This window comes from Eptesicus fuscus, chromosome 2 (assembly GCF_027574615.1).
Source record: "Eptesicus fuscus isolate TK198812 chromosome 2, DD_ASM_mEF_20220401, whole genome shotgun sequence".
In the NCBI taxonomy this organism is placed as follows: Eukaryota; Metazoa; Chordata; class Mammalia; order Chiroptera; family Vespertilionidae; genus Eptesicus; species Eptesicus fuscus.
In genome coordinates this window covers 68,066,562-68,086,200 of record NC_072474.1, presented here as the reverse complement: position 1 = coordinate 68,086,200, position 19,639 = coordinate 68,066,562, and the positions used below count along the sequence as shown (strand labels likewise).

At 37.1% G+C, this 19,639-nt stretch overlaps 1 protein-coding gene across 4 annotated transcripts in view; it reads left to right on the top strand.

Annotated features, from left to right (window-relative positions):
• Nucleotides 1–19,639, top strand: part of MRPL1 (mitochondrial ribosomal protein L1) — a 65,045-nt gene that overhangs the window by 9,462 nt on the left and 35,944 nt on the right. For 2 of the 4 annotated variants that reach the window (XM_028148406.2, XM_054728062.1), the window contains exons 3-6: nucleotides 4,389–4,653; nucleotides 7,193–7,276; nucleotides 8,821–8,892; nucleotides 9,783–9,894. In XM_028148406.2, coding sequence (XP_028004207.2) covers nucleotides 4,389–4,653; nucleotides 7,193–7,276; nucleotides 8,821–8,892; nucleotides 9,783–9,894 — 533 coding nt within the window. The remainder of the gene's footprint in view (nucleotides 1–4,388; nucleotides 4,654–7,192; nucleotides 7,277–8,820; nucleotides 8,893–9,782; nucleotides 9,895–19,639) is intronic. The other 2 variants (XM_054728068.1, XM_028148407.2) reach the window with 2 other exon arrangements.

The following is a 19,639-nucleotide window of genomic DNA, read 5'->3' as shown; positions in this document are numbered from 1 at the left end:
GTTGTTTATCTTCCTTTTGTTAAATTGTATGAGTTCCCTTATACATTTTGGAGATTAAACCTTTATCGGATAAAACATTGGCAAATATGTTCTCCCATGCAGTGGGCTTTCTTGTTTTGTTGATGGTTTCTTTTGCTGTGCAGAAGTCTTTTTATTTTGATGTCGTCCCATTTGTTTATTTTCTCCTTACAGCTAGGACTCTTACTCATTTTGTTTATTTTAGGTAGAGGGGTTATTACTAAAACACGTTCTCTAAGCTTCTTCTATTGGCTCCACTGCTCTTTTACTAAATATAAAATAACAATGTGATTTCTCCAGTTTGGAAGGTTTCAGGGTTTTGTGGAATATACTTCCCAGGTAGCTGAGGCATGTTGCCTCCATTCACTTGGGCTCCTGCTTAGACTTAGACAGTGAGCATTGGCATTATCTCCTATTCTGTTAAATTGCTCGTTAGCTGAGAGAATATTATTATTAGTTGTGGTAATGAGGTTTCATTGAGTCTAAAAGTGAGAATGGAATTAACTTTGGAATGGCTTTTGGGGTACTTTTTAAAAAGTTATTTTACTGCATCCACTTCTTTCATATAAATTTTATAGAATCTTTATTAATTTTTTTTTTTTTGCTTCTATAACCAATTACCTCATATATTGTGGCTTAAAACAACACAAGCTTATTATCTTGCAGTTTTGTAGGTCAGAAGCCTGACGTGGATTTCACTAGGCTAAGATCAGGGTGTCAGCAGGGCTAGGAAGAATTTGCTTCCTTTCCATTCCCAGCGTTGAGAGGCCACCTACATTCCTTGGCTCCTTACCCCAGGTTCTCCACCTTCAAAGCCAGGAATGGCAAATTGATTCTCTTTTCATGCTTGAATTTCTCTTATCTCTTACCATCTCGGTCAGATGCAGGTGGGAAAGGGGAAAGTTTCTCTGCTTTTAAGGATTCGGTATGATTAGATTGGGCCCACCTGGATAATTCAGGATACTCTCCCATTTTCAGATCTTTAACCTTAATCACATCTGCAGAGTCCTTTTTGCCATGTAGAGATGGACATCTTTGGGAAGCCATTATTCTGTCTACCACAGAACCCAAACATCTTTATAGAATACTAGAGGCCCGATGCACTAAGATTCATGCAAGAATAGGCCTTCCTTCCCCTGGCTGCTGGCACCAGCTTCCCTCTGGCACCCAGGACCCGGGCCTTCGCTTTGGCCGTCGCCTTCTGCCTTTGCTCTGGCCACCGCCTTCCGCCTTTGCTCCGACCGGAGCTGCCTTCTGCCTTTGCTCTGGCCCTGCTGCCCTCCTGTAGCTCCCTCCACCTCCTGCCCCTCCCCCCATCATAGCAGCCGTCCTGTCCCGCCCACTCCGTGCCTATGCGTGTGCGCTGACCAGAGGCCTGGAGCAGCCAGGGTGGGGCGGAACGCCTGCGTCGTCGCCATGGCGACAACACAAGCGTCCTGGCCTGGCCGCCTCCATCTTTGTCGCGTCAATTTGCATATTCCCTTCTTATTGGCTGGGGGTGTCATCATCTTTGTCATGGAGTGATGGTCAATTTGCATAGTACCCTTTTATTAGATAGTATTATTTCACTGATTTAACACATTAAGTGCCCTGTCAGTCACCGGTGACTGACACTATACTTTCCATCCGGAAGACAAAACAGGCTGGGCGCTTAACGTGTTTTAAAGTGCTTATGGTTAAGAGATTATAGGTGTGATTTGACTTAATGCTGAGAAAATATATCACCTCTAGTTCTGTCTTTTCTTCTTAGCTTCAAACTCTTACCTGCAATTACCTGTTGAACATATTTTCTTAGATATTTTGTAAGCACCTTGTTAGCTTTTGCTATATAACAAACCACCCCACAATTATTTGTCATTGCCCACATATCTGTGGGTCAGCTGATGTAAGCTAGGTTTGGATGGGTGTCTCTGATGACCTTGGCTGGGCACGCTGTGCATCTGTGAGTAGGCAGGTCAAGTGAGAATTGTCTAACTTAGCCTGGGGCTCTCTGGGGGCAGCTGTGTTTCACATGTCTCATCTTCCCACCTTTGGGTTAGCCCAGGCATGTTCTTATGAAAATGGCAGAAATACAAACATGTAAGTGGAAACACATGAAGCCTCGTATAACCTAAGCTTAGAGCAGAGAAACGGTCACTTTTGCTTATTCTATTGTCCAAACTAGTCACATGGCCAAGTCAGGGTGCTGGGAAAGATACTTTTATCTTTTTAAATGGGAGGAATTTAGCAAAGAAACTTGAATGGATAAAGGGTTGTAAACAATAATATAAACAGAGCCACTTTTAAGTAGAGTTGGAGCTGCCATCCCAGAGGAACTTGCCTTGCAGGTCTACTCCTCAGAACTTTGGAATGTTAAAACTGGGCAAAATAACCTTTAGACTGGGCCTAAAGCAATCTTATATCCCAAACAATGTTTGCAAAGATAACAAGAAAGCAGATAATATAGCTATAACTATTTGAGTTTCTGCCTGGGTCAGTTTTTCCAGAATCACTATTAGTTTGTATCTCAAATAAATGCTTGCTGCCTCTCTCTCTCTCTGGCCTTTTATTTTTTGGTTAACAGGGGATAAAGAATTGGGGCCAGTGATGTAATTAACCCCACACTCACCTCTGTACTACCTTCCCGTTGTACTTTATTTCTGGTCTTAGTTAATGATACTACTCTATGCCTAGTCATTTAAGTCAGAAACCTAAGAAGTATTTTAGAATCTTCTCTTTCCCCTTTTCCTTGTAAATATCTTTCTAAACTCTCTCCTATTACTCTCACTGTTCTGGTTCAGGCTGTCATATCTCCTTGAGAAGAAAAGGAGGGAATAGTCTCTTACTTGTCCCCAATCTAGTTTCCTTTAAATCCATTCTTTGTATTTCAGCTGGAATACTCTTACTTGCAATACATTGCCTCTAGAGGATGCCCTCAGGGATGAGAGTCACCAACTTTTATCTTCTGCTGTTTCCCGTCTTTTGCTTTACTCTTCAGTTCAAGAGTCAATAAAATAAGGCCAGTGAGTCAAAAAATCTAGTCCACAATCTCTGTTTGTATGGTTCATGAACTAAGAATGGTTTTACGTTTTTAAATGACTGGAAAAAATGAAAAGAACAGTCATTTAAAAATGTAACATTTTTGTGACACATGAAAATTATAAAATCTAAACCAGTGTTCATAAATAAAATTTTATTAGAATACAACTATGTTCATTCATTTTTGTATATGGCTGCTTTCATATTATAATCGCAAAGTTGAGTCATTGAAACAAGAGACCATAAAATACTTGCTATCTCGTCCTTTTCAGAAAAGGGTTGCCAGCCCTTGCTCTAGTCAAGGAGAACTTTCTGTACTATTCTATTTCATGCCTCAACATGTTTATTATGTTGTTTCTTTGCCTGGCTAACTATTTTCTTAAATAATAGCTTTATTGAGATACAACTAACATATTATGAAGTTCATCCATTTAAAGTGTACATTTCAGTGGTTTGTAGTATATTGATAGAGTTGTGCATCACTGTAATTTTAGAACATTTTCATTACCTTTCAAAAAAATCCCATGTTCATTAGCAGTCACTCCTCATTTCCCTAATCCTCTCCTCCAAGCCTTAGAGGCTTAGACAATCACTAAATCTACTTTCATCTTCATAGATTTGCCCATTCTTGATATTTCATGTAAATGGAGTCATACAATATGTGGGGTTTTGTGACTGTCATCTTCTCTTACATAATGTTTTTAAAGTTTATACATATTGTAGCAGATATCAGTATTTCATTTCTTTTCATTGCTGATTAATATACCATTGTATGTATGTAACATGTACCCATTTGTGATATGATGGACATCCATTTTGTTTTTACTTTTTGACGATAATGAGTAATAATGCTGTTATGAATATTTGTGTACAAGTTTTTGTGTGGTCATAATTTTTCATTTCTCTCAGGGGTAGGGTTAGAATTTGAATTAAAGTCTGGGCAAATTCTTCTTTATTCTTCAAGAATTGACTTTGGGATCTTCTCTTCCAGATCCCTTTCCTAGCCTCCTAAGCTGGATTAAATGTTCATTCCCTATTGCTCAAATAACACTTGTAGTACTTGACACATGATAGTGACATTATCTGTTTGCATGTTCCTCTGTTCCTCTAAGTTTCTGGAGAGCAGCATCAATGCCTTTTTCGACTTTGTATCAACTGTAAACAGTACAAAAATTCACTTAATATTTGTTGAACTAGAAAAACTGTAAAGCAGTCTATGCTTTTAAATTAAAACAAACTTTATATTTTGTTGTTGTTTTTTTTGTCTTATATACATGGTTTTTTTTTTTTCTTTTTTCAGTCTCTTGGAATACATATTGAGATAACTGATCTTGAATTTATCTTTTTTCAAGGTCTGAAAAGAAGACAAAAAAAGGTACAACCAAAGAAAAAGCATCAAATGAAAAAAAAGAAGATGACATAGAAAAAATAAAGTCAATCCCCTTTATGGAAGGTGAACCTGAGGATGATGTTTACTTAAAACGCTTATATCCAAGACAGATATATGAGGTGGAGAAAGCTATTCATTTACTTAAGAAATTTCAAATTCTGGACTTTACAAATCCAAAGCAAGGTGTTTATCTTGATTTGACACTGGACATGGCACTGGGGAAGAAGGTATATAGACCCAAAATAAATTTATTTGTGAACAGTAGTTGTATGAATTGACATTTCTTAATGTTTTAATTCTTGCCTTTTATAATAATTTTTAGAAAAACTTATGCTCTTTCTATACTTTAGCATGAAAAATATGTATGTTTGTTTTTTAACTTCCAAATATAAAATAGAATGTTAAGCATACTCTCATAGTTGATGAACATATATCTCCTATTCAGCATAAAATCATTGGTATAAAGTTCAACAAAAATAATATTAAAATTAATTGAGGTATTACTATAACTTTGAAAAATTACTTAAGCTGCCTGTGTGTCCTGTTCCTTCTCTGTAAATGAGAGTTTTGGATTAGATCATTGCCCTTCAGATATTTCCTTAGAGTCCTGGATTGAGACGAAGTTTGCATGAGTGGGATGCCAGACCCCTCACTTGCTTCAATCAGAACTTCTCTGCTTTATCTGTTTGTATATTGCAGTTCCACTTGCTTAGAATTGATGTCCATTATAGCTCTAAATTTTGTAAGCTTCTCACTTAAGAAATCTAATTTTCTTGGAAATGATATTTAAATTTTTATTCTCGGTCTTTTTTGGTCAAACTAGAAGGTGTAAGTTTTGGAATACAATTGAACAACCTCAATAATAACAATAATGATTGAGCATGTAAGAGGAGGCAGGATAGAGTCAGATTACAGTACAGGCCAGCATCTTGTTGTCACCACTTATTAACTCTTTGAACTTGAGTTTCTGGTTTTACCTCTTCCAATCTCACTTTTTTCATCTCTTTAAAAAGGGAGATAAAAAGCTTTGTTCATATGGTTATAGCAAAGATTGAATGTGGTCATGCATGTAAGGACTTGGTAGGTGTTTAATAATAACAGTCAACATTTACTGGAAAGTTTTTATGTACCAACCACCATACTAATGCTTTGCATGCATTTTCTCATTTAATCCTTTAATAATTTCAGAAGAAGCCAGGACACAAAAAGTAAAGTAACTTGCTCAAGGTCAGAGAGTAGGGGTAGGGTTAGAATTTGAATTAAAGTCTGTCTCATTTCTTAGAAACAGTTTATACTAGCCATGTTATAATTTTATTTTATATCACAGTGTTACTGTTAGTTTATTTTAAAAATGTTGTGTCCAAGATGATCACTTTCTCAGTCAACTGTTAATATATTTCATAAATGGAAGCCACTTGTGAACTAGACACATTGAAAGGATACTGTTGTCTTCCTAAGACATTTTCTTAATCTTGATAGACTGCTTGTAACAAGTCAGTGTTCTCCAGGGAATGCTATTATGATTGCTTGCCATTGAAAAATTTACTGAAACCAGTTGTGACATGTTAATGGCAAAGGAATGCCCGTGAATAAAATTGAGTTGCATGTCTGATAGAGTGCGTACTTAAGAGTTGGTGCTTTCTTGTCTGAAAAACCCTCAGAAGGTTATCTCTACTCAAAATAAACTAAAAATACAATCTTTCAGTTTTAATTAAGGAACACCCCTTTTCTCTTTTTTCCAGACCTTAAGACTACATCAAAACTATGGACTTAGAACTTGTTTCCATGTAAAGTTTCCCTAAGACAGTGGTCAGCAAACCGTGGCTCGTGAGCCCCTTGAGTGTGGCTCTTCCACAAAATACCACGTGCGGTTGCACACGTACAGTGCGATTGAAACTTGGTGGCCCATGCACAGAAGTCGGTTTTCGGCTCTCAAAAGAAATTTCAATCGTTGTACTGTTGATATTTGGCTCTGTTGACTAATGAGTTTGCCGACCACTGCCCTAAGAGATCTGAGCCACAACCCTAGACAGGCAGGACTTTGACCAAATGACTGAACAAATTAGTTCTGAGGCCCTGTGGAATCCCCGCCCATATTAGGGTGCCTCAAGTGCATGCTACTGTTTATTTTAGATGTTCCCATTTTCTTCCCACAGCTGTCTGAAAGTGGTAGGTGGTTTAGGTTTTTTCCAAATAGACCCACTCAGAAGAGCCTTTCAGGCTTGGCATTCTGTCTTGGATTTAGAGTTAATATCACCAGATTGTTTAGAGCCAATGATGGAGATTAGTGTGTCCTACTGAGCAGATCAGCTGGATGTCTATTGTTCAGTATGCACAGTTGCATTCATGTCCTTGTTGATGGTGTCAAAAGATTACATGTTCTTTTAAATTTAATTCAAGGTGGCAAAAATTATTGGCATCCATGTAGAAAGCATTGTACTAGGTGCTGGGGAAGATATGGATATGCAAATACATCTTTCAATATATGAGACACTGATGAATGATGTAGAGATAGAAGACAAGCACCATGGGAGAATGGAGCTAGGAAGAGAGATTTAGATTTTCATGATGGTTTCTTACAAAAGAAATGAAATCTCTTATGCCTTAAATTATAATCAGTGAATAGTTCTGGATTAATGAGAGGATATGTGGTAGAATTGAAACATTAAAAAACAAGACATGTTAGTTCTGTTTTTTACAGATATGAGAGGCACAGAAAAGATGAATGAATTTTTCACAATTATTTTTCCATTGTTGTGTATTTAGAAAAAAGTGGAGCCATTTGCCAGTGTTGTTAGTTTGCCATACCCATTCGCTTCAGAAATCAATAAAGTTGCTGTATTTACAGCGGTGAGTAACCTTTATCAACTTTTTATATCGTTTAACTTGTTTAATATAACATTAGTAAGTGATTAGAATAACTGAATGAGTAGAGTTAGAGAAAATTCTAGCATTCACCAAGTCTTATTTTCCCCATTTGAACCTCAAAGCAGTAAGATGACTCATTTGAGGTTATGTCATTAAAGTAAGAAAAAGCTAAACTAGAACATTAACTTCATCATTATTTATTCTACCATATTCTGTTACTCACAAAAAAAGCTGAAGGGAAGTACAGAATTTATTCTACTAGCTCCTGCTTCTGACTCAAACTCTTCAAACAATAAAATTATTTGGGGCCCATGTAGTGCTTTGAAGACACAGAAACAAACCACACTTTAAAAAATATCTAGTGTGGAAAGTGAAGAACGTCAAGGCTATAACAAATACAGTCATAACAATTTTTTTGGTCAAGCTTTTTGTATTTATATACATTTGTTTATAATGTGTTTATGATTTTATTTTGTAAGGTATTTTGATTCCTCACCATCTGTCTCACTTTCAAGGAAGAAATTCTTTACTTTTTTTTTTTCCCCAGAAAAGTGGAGCATGTAGCTGTTGGAATGCCACAAAACTTGAGTAACTAAGGGAGTGATACATTTCACAGTAAAACCAAATGGTATAAATGGAATATAGAGAAAGAAAATAACTAATGCTGTGTATTTTTCTTTGAATTTTCAGACAACAGGCTAAATTTTGGTTCTAGAATTTATTAAAAATATTTTTCTCTTCCTGACCAGTGTGGCGTAGTTGGTTGGGCTTCATCTCATGCACTGAAGGGTTGCTGCTTAGATTCCTGGTCAGGGCACAAGCCCATGTTGTGGGCTTAATCCTTGGTAGGGGGCGTGCATGAGGCAGGCGATCTATGTTTCCCTCTCACATCCATGTTTTTCTCTCCCTCCCTCTCTCTAAAAATCAGTATAAAAAAATCTTTAAAAATAAATTTTTCTCTCTATATTGATTTGATAAAATATCTCCATTTAAGGAACAAAATTAAATATATTTTAATTTTTACTTTTATAAGATGATATATTTATGGTATTAGAGACTTAGGCTGAACTACTTGGTAATTCCTCATGCATTTTTAAAAAAATATTTTTATTGATTTCAGAGAGAAAGGGAGAGAGAGAGAGAAACATTAATGATGAGAGAGAATCATTGATTAGCTGCCTCCTCCATGCTCTATACTGGGGATCGAGCCCGCAACCCGGGCATGTGCCCTTGACTGGAATTGAACCTGGGACCCTTCAGTCCACAGGCCAACGCTCTATCCACGGAGCCAAACCGGCTAGGGCCGCATGCATTTTTTAGGTATTTGCTCATGTTACAAGAAATACCTCAGTTACCTAAAGACTAAACTTGTTCTGGATGTAATATTTCTGATGCATCTCATTGAAAATTGATGCATTTCCAATTAAAAATAAAAGCCACAGTTTTTATTTTGAGCTGTAATATTATTTCTGACAAAATACTTGAAAGCAGACTGAATTGATGTTTAAACTATTGTATTTTGGTAGAATGCATCAGAGATTAAAATAGCAGAAGAACATGGAGCTGCTTTTGCAGGAGGAACTAATCTGATTCAGAAGGTACAGTGTTATTTTCACGTTCATTAGTTATATGAATTGTTTTGTTATCTTTGCCATCCATTTATTTATTACATGTTTTAGAACTAGTATTGGAAAGTCTTGGAGTAGAAATTTCACATACCGTTCTTTGACATTTCAAAATTGCCTCTGCTTAATATTTCTAGCGATGAGAGCCCTGGTTCTGGATCCACACTGCCTTTGTTTGAATTCTGGGTCTGTCCCTTTTAAGTACACACACTGACTCATCCTCCCTAAGTCTTCAATTTCCGCATCAGGAATGTGTGGTCAATATTAGTACTTGCCTCATAGGATTATTGTGAAGACTGGATTTATTAAACCACGTTAAATATTGAACTGAATGCTTGGCATGTGATAAGTGTTTGCTTAATGTAAGTTATTGTTAAGAGGAATACAGAATGTTATTAAGGGAATAAAGAATTTATAAAAATGAAGAATAATAACAGAGAGATAAAATTTCAGAGTCACAGCTTAATTTTGCCAGGGTTCAAGTCTTTAGGGTTCACTGTAATCCCAAACCACAGCTTTGAATGACATATTGTGGTAAGATTGAAGCAGAAGGAATCATTGGTAAAATATTTGTTGCCTAGGAAGTACTATTCTAAAAAGTTGCTTCATTTTATAATCAACTAAATTTTTAAATGGAAGAATTAAACCCATTAAATACATATCTTTTAAATGGATGTCACTATTTTTAAGAGAAAAGATCAGAAAATGTTTTGCTTCTAATAGTTTTCATAATTGGTAAATGTGTTCATATGATCCTTGTTTAAAGGAAAAACATTGTGTTTAATGTGTGTTTTCTAAATTATAAGGGGAATTACTACATTATACTTTATTTTCAGAAGGTTATCTTTTATCTTGATTTTTAGATTTTGGATGATGAAATTGAACCAGACTTTTATGTAGCTGTTCCAGAAATTATGCCTGAGCTTAATCCATTAAAGAAGAAACTGAAAAAAAAATTTCCAAAGCTTAATCGAAGTAAGGGAGAATTCTTTTTCATTATTTCAATATGCTATGAACAACTTTCTAATTTATATATTTTGTTAGAAAACAAAGTTGCTAATATATATGTAGAATAAGTAATATGTCCTGCTATTTGAGTTTTATGTTATGTGAGAACATGCAGATTTAATTTTTTCCCTCTTGACATTGATGTTGGTAATCTATTGTAATTTGCAAACCTAATTACTATATAATACTTTAAATTTAAGCCATATTTTAACTTGAAACTAAGTGAAAGTATTACCCACTAGACATGTTATAATCATACTGTTTTTGACCTCTTTATCAATATAATAGGTATGCTAATTTATGTCAGCATTCAACTCATATATGAATGCTTACAGTGTGCATGGCTCTGCAGATTTTTTCCTTAACATGTTAAGCGCCATGTCAGTCACCGGTGACTGACACTATACTTTCCATTTGGACCTCATCAGTCTCTGGCCACCAGCATATCAGTGAAATTGGATATTGTGGGCTAAACGGAAAGGAAGACAAAACAGGCTTGGCGCTTAACGTGTTAAGGAACTTTTCCCTTATCAATATTTCTCCCTTATGAAATCTAGTAAGAAAAGTAACATCCTATATAATAAAAGCCTAATATGCAAATTGTCCATTCAACCGGGAGTTCCACCATTTGCTATGATGTGCACTGACCACCAGGTGGTGGCATGGAACATGATGGGCGTCAGCGACACGGTGCTGGCAGCGGGCGGCAGTGGAGGTGCTGCCGGCCCTGATGGGCCCTGATGAGAGTGGGACCGTGACGGGATGGTGGAACAGGTGATCGGGTGGCGCCAGGCCAAGGTGGGTGCGAGCAGGGCCCGATCGCCCTGCCAATTGCCCTGCAGACAGTGACCATCAGCAGCAGCTGTGGGGGGTGGGGCCACCGCCTGGCTCCAGGTGCTGAGGGAGCCAGGTGAGGGCCCGATGAATCAGGTGGAGGGGGGCACATGGTGGCCCAGGGGCCCAGGTGCTGCTCAGGGCTCAGAGGTCAGCTGGGACCTGCCCTTCCATGCCAGATGCTCGTGCTTCAATTGCCAGCCAGGCCTAGGGACGAATTTCTTGCACCGGGCTTCTAGTTGCTACGTAAATAGCTATGTTTTAAAGTATAACATAAATGATAAACTCACAAAGTGCTGAAGATTTTCAGTAGAAGAAGAATTTACATATAGGTGAGGAAGTTAGCATTTAAATTGATCTTGAATAATTGGATGCGTAGATTAAGGGAAATACTTTTTTTTTTTTTAATTACTTTATTGATTAAGGTATCACATATTTGTCCTCAACCCCCTCCCCCCGTTCCCTTCCCAATCCCCCCCACACACAAGCCCCCCTCCCCCTGTTGTCCGTGATCATTGGTTAGGCTCATATGCAAGCACACAAGTAAGGGAAATACTTTTTAAGTATGAAACCGAACTGTAGTTCTGCTGCCTGCTGCAATGAAAGCCAAACTTGTGAGACAGGTGCTGGCAAGAAGGAAAATGGTTTATTCACATGCCAGCAACTTGAGATGGGGGACTCCTGTCCCAAAGCCCATCTTACTAGTTCTTGTCAAACCAGATAATTATATAAGGTAAAAGGGAAGTGGGAATTGAGTTGAGGGGAGTAGCAGGGATTTTTCTGTGGACTAGATATGCAGTTTGACTCAGCTAGTCATCCTGTTCCTGATACTAATTTTGCTCTCTTGTGGTTGGCCAGTGTGTCTGCACATCTGGTGGTGACAATGAACAGGTACAGTGTGCTCTGCTAAGATACTTAGGTAAAAATATATGATTTCACAAGCATATAAATCTCTACTTTATTATTAGTTAGCTTTTGCTAGAATTTCAAGGTTAGTTTGGCAGTAACAAGAAGAAAGAATCTGTTAATCCTAGACATTGGAGTAAGTCAGAAATTATAGTCCATGTACAAGAAATATCATTTAATTCTCTTTAGCTGTATTGAAAGATATCCCTACATTGATATGAAAGAGAATAATGGGAAATTGTGTTGGAAAGGTAGATTGATGTCATATTGAGAAGGATCTGGAATAAGATCCTAGTAAGCTTGGACTTTTATTTTTTTCTGTATTCAGCAGAATCCCTTAGAAGTTTTTAAGGTGGGGAATTCTTTACAGGTTTAATCTAGCAAGAGTTCATAAGATGTATTGGCATCAATCAAAACTAGAAGCAGGGAGACCAGCTTGGACACAGTCACCAGAGACTAATAAAGTTAATGTTTAAACTAAAGTCTTCATAATGAGACTGGAATGAAGAAGACAAATGTCAAATATATTAGGACTGCACTAAGTAATTAAAAATGGACAGGAAAGACAAAGGGAAGAGTCAAATGGTGCTGGTATTTTTTTTACTGTATATCTGCTATAGATAGGTATTATTTCAAATAAAATTTCATAGTGTAAACAGAACAAGTATTTTAATATTGTTTTAGTAGATTGGGCTTCACATTTTAACTCTACTTGAGCTGAAAATTCCTACCAAAATTCTTCAGACATGGTAGCCACTAACACCATGGATTATAGATTATGTTTTGTACTTTAAACAATTTCATATGTACTCTCCAATTATTTTGTTGTACTAGAGTTTTATTTGTTTATTTTGATAGCCTGCTTTGAATAACACATCCTTATTAGATATTGAATTGAGGTTTGGCACTTTTTATTAGGGATTTCCATTACAATAGTGTTTGTTGTCATGGAATCAGATGTAATTTTTCTAAGTAAGACCTGAAATTGAACATTATTTTAAAAATTAAATGTGAATTACAGTTCAATTTGATGAAAATATTTCTCATACTTTTTTCTAATTAAATTCAAGCTCAACAAAACCAAACAATACTAAATAAAGTCAATTAAAACTGAAACTAAATGCTAAATATATCTGTATTTAGCTATCTCCTTTCTTTGCATGGTGAACTGGCTTTATACAGAAGTTAATTTTGTCACCTTTGCTACTTTTTCTATTTTCTGAACAACCCTTTAGGCCTTTATGATTTTTAGCCTTGAGGATTTTTTTAAAATTAGATTTTCATCACAAAATTAGGCACTGTTGTTTTTAGTCTGAAAGGTTTTCAAATAACTTCATTTCAAATAAGAAAAGTTTCCCTTCAAATTGCTAATTTTTATTAATGGGCTTTATTTTTACTTTCATAATGAGTCATAGTTTCTGTACACCAAGGTCAAGTTGCCTAGGTGTACTCCCCCCTCTCCCCCCACCTTTGTTTAACAAAACATCTTGAAAAAACAGAGAGACCTTTCTCCTTCTCTAGCTTTTTCTATTCACCCCCACATGATCTGTGTAACAGCACTGGCAAAACATTCGTGTTCTTTAAACATGAAGACAAATGATTAACCTGTCAGAAATGTTAAAACAAAATACACCAGATGTGCATTAGAACAAATGAAGCTTGTATTATGCATTTTCAGAGCTTGTTCTGATTCTTGTTTAGGAACATTTGATTCTCCTTATAGCCAACAAAAGACTTTAGGGTAAAATAGAAATTACATTTTGAGCAAATGGATGAAATTAAAAAACAAATAAGCCCCTACAGCTAAGCTCATTAGTTTCCCATTTTGTCCTACATTTTGTTTTACTAATGGGAGTGGGTGTAACCATCTTGGCTGGATTAAATGTTCACATTTTGCAGCATGTTTAGTGCTGCAGCTTTATTTGTTTTATTTATTATCTTAATTGCTCACATAACTGTAGGCAAGTTCTCTGTTTTTAAATGCACATTTGGCTTGTTTTTTAGTATTTCTTTTTTATTTCAGAAAAAAAGACATTTAAAACTTGCTTTTTAAAATTTCTTGGAAGAAAGTGGGTTTCCTTTTGCTTGTAAACTAGCTTCCTCCTAACCCCGTAACATCATTGCCCTCTGAAATTCTTTTATCTCTAATATTGATATGTTTCGTTGATATTTTTGACATTTTTATTCCTAATTTTATATATTATTTAGAATTTACTTAACCTTTTGCACTTGGATGTCGAGTGTGACTCGACATGGATAGCATCGGTAGCAGCTTTTTTTATACTCTTTGAATGTATCAATAATTTGAAATATAAAAAAATCCAAATAAATAAGTTTGTATGAAAAGAAAGGCCAGTTTTTTATTCTACTGCCGCGCTTTGTAAAATCTGGGGTATTTAAAAAATTCCAAGTAGAATAAAGGAATCAAGAAAAAAGCAAGCGAGTGCAAAGGGTTAAACAAAAAATACTAGTATGAAAAATATCTTGATTTAATTGAGTCAGTCTTTTGTTACGCATATTGAACCATGGTAGGTGTTATCTGTATATATAAAAGCGTAATATGCAAATCGACCGGTCGGCTATGATGCGTACTGACCACCAGGGGGCAAACGCTCAACACAGGAGCTTCCCCCAGCCCGCAGGCCCTGATTGCCCAATGGGGAACGGGGGAACCAGGGGTGGGTGGCGGTGGATGCGGGCAGCACTGGGGCCCCGATCACCCTACTGGTTGCCCCACACATAGAAGGTAACCAGTGGTGGGGGATGGGGCTGGCGAGCAGGCGGGAACGGCCAACCTCTTGGTTCCTCCCCCTGGCCGGCAGGCTCCGATCGCCTGATGGGGAACCAGAAACTGGGGGTGGGTGGCAGCTGACGTGAGCAGCGCTGGGGCACGATCACCCCGCCAGTCGCCCCACACACACAGGGCGACCGGTGGCAGGGCCAGCTGCTGGCAGCCGGGAAAGATGGCCCTGATCACTGGCCAGGCCTAGGGACCCTACCTATGCATGAATTTTGTGCACCGGGCCTCTAGTAGTATATGAAAATAGTTGAATTCTTTTAACCTTTTGCACTCGGATGTCAAGTGTGACTCGACACGGTTAGAGATTAAAATTACTCTTTGAATGTATCAATAATTTGAAATATAAAAAAATCCAAATAAATAAGTTTGTATGAAAAGAAACTCCAGTTTTTTATTCCACTGCTGCGCTTTGTAAAATATGGGGTATTTCAAAAATTAAATCCCGAGTAGAATAAAGGAATCGAGAAAAAAGCAAGCGAGTGCAAAGGGTTAAACCAGCTATTGATAGGTGGGAATAGGAACATGATTAAAAAATTGGACCCTCTAATGCAGGGGTCCTCAAACTTTTTAAGCAGGGGTCCAGTTCACTGTCTCTCAGACTGTTGGAGGGCCAGACTATAGTTTAAAAAAACAAACTATGAACAAATTCCTATGCACACTGCTAAGTTGGCTGCTAAGCAGGACAGGCAGCGATAGCAAAAACACCCGGCGGGCCGGATAAATGTCCTCGGCGGGCTGCATGTAGCCTGCGGGCCGTAGTTTGAGGACCCCTGCTCTAATGTGTATTTCTCTTAATATGTAGCTTTTAGAATTGAATGTTAGTGCTCTATTTGGAGTCTTACCAAAAGGATATTCCAGCAGACTTGTTCAAAGAGTATTCACATCTACTGCCTTTTGTAAGGAAGTGGTGTTGTGTCGTATTTGAGAGTAATGGATGTAAAATTGTTGAAATCTAATGTGAAATATTTTTAACACATAGACTAAACATGGTATTGCTTGCATTATTTAAACAATTAGAACTCTTTTTGATTATATTAAGAAATACTGAAAAAGGACTTTTTGCAGAATAATCAATTTGAAATTTTTCTGAATTTCCCCCACTTGTGTATTAGTTTAAAAAGTATTTATGTGTGAAAGATTCCAATGATGATTAAGTACGGTTATAATTATTATAGATGAATTGTTGATGTATTACAGCTGGTTCTGTTATTCTTTCCTTCATTTCCTTTACTACAGCTGCCCTTCCTCATACACACTAAATGTTCTCTCTTCTCAGGTCTTTGGACTTATTGTCTCATCTGTGTATAATGCTCTTTGCTTATTTTCCTGGCTCACTTTCTCATTCAAATATCACCTAAACCAGTGGTCGTCAAACTCATTAGTCAACAGAGCCAAATATCAACAGTACAACGATTGAAATTTCTTTTGAGAGCTGAAAACCGACTTCTGCGCATGGGCCAGGAAGATGGGCCACGAAGTTTCAATCACACTGTACATGCGCGCCCGCGCGTGGTATTTTGTGGAAGAGCCACACTCAAGGGGCCAAAGAGCCGCATGTGGCTCACAAGCTGCGGTTTGCTGACCACTGACCTAAACAAAAACGCCTTCCATGACCATCTTTTTTTTTTTTTTAAACCTCACCCAAGGACATGCTAGAGAGAAAGAGAGAGAGAGAGAGAGAGAGAGAGAGAGAGAGAGAGAGAGAAATATGTCACTGTGAGAGAGAAACATTGATCAGTTGCCTTCTGTCCGTGCCCTGACTGGGGATTTAACCTGCAGCCCAGGTATGTGCCTAGACAGTGATGGCGAACCTCTGACACGCATGTCAGTGCCATTTCTGATGACACGCGGCCGCTAAGGCGGCCGCATGCCGAGGATGAAACAGTTATGTTATTTAAACTATAAATATCGCGAAATAATGTTTTTCCCTCAAAGGGACACTCTACCCGAGTTATGCTCAGTTTTTTGGCGAAGTTTGAAACACCAAGCTCAAAAGGTTGCCCATCACTGGATGACGCTCAACCAACTGAGCCACTCCAGCCAGGCCATAACCATCTCATATGGGATATTACCATCACTTCCCATTAACACTGGATTCCTCCTTTTATGTTTTTATATTATTTTTAGGACTTACACTTAGGCATCTTACATTTTTTATTTGTGGTTGTGTGTTTGGTTCTTCCCATTAGAGTAAGGGCATTTTTTGGTTTTGTCCACTGCTGTATTTCTATGGCCTAGAATAGTACCTGGCACATAGTAGGTGCTCAATAAATATTTATACAGTGCATGAACATTTAGTGCAGCATTCAGTTGATAGAAGATATAGATTAAATACTGCAACTGAAGAGTATATTTATCTATAATTTTTAGGGTTTTTTTTAAGATTAGGATAATTGCATTTATAGGTATTGAGTATCTGCTATGTGCCAAGCCTGGAGTGTAATGGTTGTGAAAAAGACAGACAAGGCCCTTGCTGTCTCGGAGCAAAGCATTTTGTTTTCTGCAGTATATAAACTGACTGAGCATTTCGCTAAACAAATAAACTGAAAACAAAACACATCCCCCAACAGTTTTATTTGATTCAGCTATCCTTTCTAGCTACGATCTTAATCCTTTCTGTTGTTTCATACAAGTTTTTCAAATAGTGGTCTTTAGTGCTGTCTCCGTTTCCTTAGCTAGTGTTATTCTTTCTTTTATCCTTCTCTCCCGTATTCAGCTAAAATGTGGTTCTCAGTAATAATCACGGATCTTTCTTTTGCTGCATTTAAAGATTTGTTCTTAGTGTTTTTTCTTTCTTGAAACTTTCTTTTACACTAAGTAATCTTCACTTATCTCCTTTCTCAGTAGCTATTTCTTCTTTGTTTTCCCTAGCTTCTATTATTCGACTTGCTTCTTCCCTGCAATATTCCCTAGTAAAGAAGAAGAAAGTACATCTGGGTGAAATACCCGACAATATAGTTTCTTACATGTTATGTTCAGTATAGAAATCAAATTAGAGGAAGAGAAAGTAACAGGGAAAAAGTAGAAGAACATAAAAGTACAGAGAAAAAGGAGAGCAATTACACAGCAATAAGGGGTAGCAAATCCCTAGAAATAAGAGTGAAGATTTAACATTGGGTTACGCTGAAAAAACAGAATAGACCTCTCTCAGACTTGGCTTTGACACTTACTGTGACCTTGAACAAATTATTTAAAACATTTTTGTGCCTCTGTTTATTCATCTACAAAATGGGTTTTATGCTCCCCATGGTGTTTTTGTTACATAATGTATGCAAGAGCTTTACATAACCTGGGTATATAGCAAGTTTATAATATATATGTGCCTTGGTTATTATTGACTCCCTACAAGTTCTAAAGTAACTACTCATGCTCCATAATTACTTTAGAACTCATTCTTTTTTATGTCTTCAAATATCATTCTTACCTTCATAACTCATTTATTGAATAAGCATATAATATTGAGTGCTTACTGTGTTCCAGGCAGTACACAGATGAAACGATAGTTCCCATCTTTAAGGAGGTAAAAATTGAACAGTGAGAGAAATGAGAACAAAAATGCTATAGTAAAATGCAGAAAGTGTACCAGTGGAAAAGGTACAATGCACTGAGAGGAATGAGGGACTACTTTGTAGAACCAGGTCATATGAAGAAGGTACCAGCTATGTTGAGCATTTAAGCACGAATAGGCATTTTCTTTCCCGACATGCCTGGGAAGAACATTGCAGGTAGAGGAAATGGCCTGTATTAATGCACAAAAGTATGAGTGAGCCAGTTATGCTCAGGAAATTAAAAGTAGCTTTCTATAATTTTGTACATAAAGTATTAACAGATTATGGTGGTCACTGAGGTTAGTTAGTGATAGGCAGTGGGTCAGAACATGGAGGGCTTTGTGTACAGTGCCATGGAGATTTGATTTTATCCTCTATGTAGGTAGGAGCCATTGAAAAATATTGCTCAGAAGGATGATATAAGATTTGCTTATTAGAATGTCTATATGTGCAAGCTTTGTAAATGATAGAGTGGTGATTTGAGGACAATGAAACCTTAAGAACAGAGACCAGTGAGGTGGCCAATGCAGTAGGCTGGGTAAAAGATGCATAAAGACAGAATCTGAACAGTGGCAGTAATGACAGAGAAGAGGAAGGCTGTTAGGGGATATAGAGGAGATAGGAATAACAGGAGTTATTGATGAGCTGTTGGGGTAAGGGATAGGGAAGAATCTAGAATGATTCTAGATTCTTGAGTAGCACAGTGAATACTATTTTGAAGATAGATACACAGATGAAGCAGGTTTGGGTGAGATAGAGAGGATGGAGATAGGCTGGCACAAACTTACTGTTTTCCTGGAAGAAGTCAGTATTAAGATGAAGTAGGTTGTGATAAATAAATGTGCACATTGTAATCTCTAGGGCAAATGAAAAACACATACATAAAAAAGAGATATTTCTTCAAACTAGATAGAGGAATAAAAATGATATACTAAAAACTTTTTGTTTAAAATAAAAGAAGGAAGTAAAGAAAGAACAGAGGAATAAATGAGATGAGACAAATAGAAAATACATTAAAATAAAGACCTAAATCCAGCCATATCAAAATTTAGGTTAACTGGAAATGGTATAAACACTTCAACCAAAAGGCAGAAATGATAAGACTACAAAAAAGCAATCCAATTATATGTTGTCTACAGGAGACACACTTGATATTCAAACACAAATAGGCTGAAAGTATAATGAAAAGTAAAGATACACCATGAAAGCAGTAAGTGTTAGAGAGTTGGGTTAACTATATTAATATCTGACAAAATAGACTTTTAAGACAAGGAATTTACTAGAGAAAAAGATGGATGGATATCTTATAATAATAAAAGGACATACTTGTCTAAAACAGAGCTACAAAATACATGAAGCAAAAACTGACAGAATTGAAGGAGAAATGGACTAATCACCAAATACAGTTAGAAATTTTAGTATTCTTTTCCCAGTAACTGATAGAATCCTATATAATAAAAAGCTAATATGCAAATGGTCATCATGTCCTCACACTGTAATGACCGATCAGCATGAGGCGTGCGCGGGTGGGCAGGGTTGCATGCACGACCAGTCACCAGGAGATGCATGGAGCACCTCTCAGTTCCTCCTCGCCGGCTCTCGCGGCTGGCAGCGGCTTGCGCGC